This window comes from Apaloderma vittatum, unplaced genomic scaffold (genome assembly GCF_000703405.1).
Source record: "Apaloderma vittatum isolate BGI_N311 unplaced genomic scaffold, ASM70340v1 scaffold29755, whole genome shotgun sequence".
In the NCBI taxonomy this organism is placed as follows: domain Eukaryota; kingdom Metazoa; phylum Chordata; class Aves; order Trogoniformes; family Trogonidae; genus Apaloderma; species Apaloderma vittatum.
The window spans coordinates 6637-10434 of NW_009718144.1; the positions used below are offsets into that span (position 1 = coordinate 6637).

The 3798-nt window shown below is 55.6% G+C and overlaps 1 protein-coding gene across 1 annotated transcript in view; it reads right to left on the reverse strand.

Annotated features, from left to right (window-relative positions):
• Positions 1–3798, reverse strand: part of FBXO41 (F-box protein 41) — a gene marked incomplete at its 5' end in the record, with an annotated part of 7701 nt that overhangs the window by 2762 nt on the left and 1141 nt on the right. Inside the window, 4 exon segments of the mRNA XM_009870160.1 lie at positions 842–937; positions 2838–2990; positions 3222–3337; positions 3763–3798. The exon segment at positions 3763–3798 is cut by the window's right edge and continues 16 nt beyond it. Coding sequence (XP_009868462.1) covers positions 842–937; positions 2838–2990; positions 3222–3337; positions 3763–3798 — 401 coding nt within the window.

A 3798-nucleotide genomic window follows, 5' to 3' on the forward strand; every position in this document is an offset into this window, starting at 1 on the left:
GACGTCTGCACCTGCACAACCACCCTAGGTTGTACTGCAACCAGGAGATGCAGGTGGAGTCCCGCTTGTCCCAAAAACTCCACCTCTGGGATCTGAATGACACCCTGAACTCTATGGCTTCCAGCAGCAGGAGCCTGGATGGCTGGCTCAGGTGGAGAAGGCTCCATGCCTGTGGTGTGTGCCCCAGGGATGAAAGAAACCATCGGGGACTTGACATTCAACTTCTCCCTCTGTTCACCGCCACCCCGGCTGACAGGGCACACGACATTGCAACAAACCTCCCAGGACGTGAAGAAATGCCCGGGAGGCAGCCCCGTGGCATGGAGATGAGGAGCCAAAAGGACCTTGTCTGTGAGCCGTGAGCTCCCGAGCACCCACATGTTGTGGGGTGGGGAAACGCCAGCATCTCCACAACCCAAAAATGCTTTTCTAAAGCAAGAGCAACTGCAGTGGTCTCCCTAAGCAGTGACTCAACATCCTTTTGAAAGGATTCAGGCCCTTCAGGGCTGCTGTTACATGAGCAGTGAGGAGCTCAGATGAGCGTTTGATGTTCAGCATCTCCTGTCAGACCCACCACAGTTCCCCTTTCATCTCTGGTGTTAGCAGCCTCCCTGAAAACATTCCCGGCTCTGCAGGGAGGTGCCTACACCCAGTAGCTCCCAGCCTTGGCAGAGAGGGATGGGACCGAGCTCCTTGGACCCGAAACCGGCTTCTAGGATTGCAGCTCATCCCATGAGGACACCACCCCTAATGAAACCTGGACCTGGCTCCTCTCAATTTCTTTCCATACCAGTGGTGTCCCTCACACTCAGCCTCAGCCTCCTCCTAATGCGATTCTTACCACGGATGCAGAGGTGCAACCTGGAGGGAGATGATGTCCCTGCAACCTGCTCCAAGGGCCCAAATGACTTCATGACCCACAGGGTCTGTAGAGCTCCTGGAACAACACAGAGAACATGTTGTGGCCCCCAACAGCAGTGATGCCACCGCGGGGGTTTTGCAGGCTCCTTGCTGCCACACCTCTCTGCACCTGGAGGTACAAATCTAGTGATAATTTATAACCCGTGACCTGCTCATGAACCGGAAAGTCCCAACACCAACCCATGCAGGAAGGCTGAAGGCATTTCTATCTGGAATTGTGCCCACGGATGTGCAATGTCAAGAAAAATGGAAGAAGGTGAGGCTGAGAATGAGGTAAGGCTGAAGGCTGAAGGTGAGGTTGATGGTTGAAGGTGAGGTTGGTGGTTGAGAGTGAGGTTTAAAGGTGAAGGCAGAAGTCTTCCAGATGCAAAGGTGGCAAGTGATTGAACTGAAACTGCCAGGCTGTGTACCCTGCAGAACAAATATAAGGTCCCTGCAGATCCCATTGGGTTGGATTTCACTTGCCACCCGGATGAAGAAAGTGCCAGGAGGGGATAAAGATGTTTCAGCTGACAGGCAGGAACTTCCAGCCAAGGGAACCGGCTGCTCCATGGTCTCTGTATCAGCTCTGTCGTTGGCTCACCACATCTGTATGTAGCTGTTGTCCAAACGTCCCTGCAAAGGTTTGCTGTGGGCTCCTCCTTGGTCTTTTTTTTGGAGATATCATGACAGATCTCATGGGATGCTGCCAGATTCATGCATGGGCATGGTGGAGGTGCAGGCATGGAGTCATGGCGCAGCCACGCTGCCTGACTACGCGTGCCACTGGCTCAGAGGAGGTTTTGCTGATGCTGTCGGCTCCCAGCGCCAAGTCAACAGAGGAGAGATGTCAGAGAGCTTCATCCTGGTGCCACCAGCCCAAAGAGATGCCCCTGGCTCTTTCAGCGCACGAAGATGCCTCCTGCACTTCCTAACTCTAAATGACCTACTTCAAAACTTCAGGCAAGCCTAAAATTAAGTGATGGGTGTTATCTCGAGCGTTTCACACATCTCCACTGAAGGAGCCAGCCAAGAGCCCCTTGCGGTTGTGGTGGGTTAATTAGAGCATGAGTCAGTGTCACAGGTTAGTAACGTGCCAGGAGCACTTGGGTTGGCTCTAACGCCCTTGGAAGGGCTGATGGAGGAGTCTGTGGGTTAAACCCAGCAGCACTTGGCTGCCTCATGGTGTGGGCTCCCCAGATCAGAGCTGTGTCTGAGCTCAGTTGGTCCAAAACAGAGGGGCTGGCTGGGTGTGCTTTCCCACCTTTCTCCATCCCAGGCTGGATGAGGACACCCATGAACTGCAGGTGAAATAGATACTAAGGTTGAAGCTGTTATCTGCAAGGTGCAGCGGAGCGAGGATCGTCTTCCTCACGTGCGTAGGAAAGGCAAATCCTGTTTCCACAGGAGGCAGAGCCTCTTCGAAGGTGGCCAAGACCAAGGAGCAGTGGTCTCCTCCAGGGCTTACACCATCATGGGCCTTGCGTCATCGGTGTTGTGTAAGGTCTCCAAGCTGGGTCTCACCAACCCTGTGGCAGGACAGAGGGACCCTGAGATGTCTTCTCCCTGTTAGAAGCCTTTATGGGTCCTCACTGGGCCCCAGTGTTGATGCACCTCTTCTTCATCCTTCTTTAACATAAAGCAAGACCCCCGTCACACCTCCAGCTGGGGTGAGATCAGTGACAGGACGGTGAGAATGGAGCTGGAAGGCAAACATCTGCATGGGAACATGCCAGAAGAGGATGAGAGTTGCAAGGACACCTTGCACTGGGGACACCGGACACCGGGACTGGGCTGGGGACATGGAAAGGTGGGACCTTCACACCTGGCGTGATGGGCATCAAAGGAGTCCCAGCACATTCCGTGGAAGCTCCTAGCCTTCTCCCAGCCAGGGAACTGCACGGCCACGAAGGGGGAAATCCAGTGGCCATCCTTACCGGTAGGTGACAGCCTGCAGGGCCCGGCAGTAGCAGCTGGCCAGCCAGAGCGAGCGATCTGTCAGCACGTTGGGGCAGTGCGAGATGCGGAGGATGAGGAGGTTGCTGCCTGTCGCCTTCAGCAGAGACTCCAGCCCAGCTTCCAGGCAGCCCCTGCCGGGGATGGAGGCAGAGTCAGGCACCTGAACCACCCCAGGGCCACCCCGGGAGGGTGACACATCCCGTTGGCATCAGTGGCTGCAGGACACCCAAAACCCACAGCAGGAGCGGGTGTGTGATGAACATCCATCAGTGGAAATGGGATTTGGGGCTCATGGAGGCATCATCCCTGAGGACCAGCAGCTCTGGCTGTGGGAGGAGGGCGCTCGGGACGCGGGGACTCACCGCGTGCTCTTCATGTAGTCCTCCTTGCTCTCCTTCTTCCCTCGCTGGCGTGGCTTGAGGTTTTGGAGGGTGAGGGAGTGCATTTGGGTGCACCACTGAGACAGCATGGCTAGGAACTAGTGGGGACAGGGGTAGCCGTCACCGAGGGGGACACCCTCGGCATGCCCCACGCCACCCAACCTTTGTTTTCAGGCAGGTCCCTCCATGCACATGCATGCACACACATGGGCATTTCTGCACACACACGTACCGTGCCATGAACAGGTGAAAACACACATATGAGGTCATGCACGAATGCGTGAATTAAAATCACGGGTGTGACCACAAAAGCACGTGAAAATGTGTGCACACACGAGCTCAGACTCACAACCGTGCGTGTGTGAACCAGCAATCCAGCTGCTGGTGCATCCACACAGCTGTGCACACCCGCATTCCCACGACCATAATGACATGACAATCAACACAAGCGACATGTTTGCACAGCTTCACCTTTCTGGAAGAAAGGTCTTGCCCCGAGTGGTGCCATCCCCATCCCTGGTACCTTGGAGGACACCCTGGCATTCTCCAGCAGCACCCG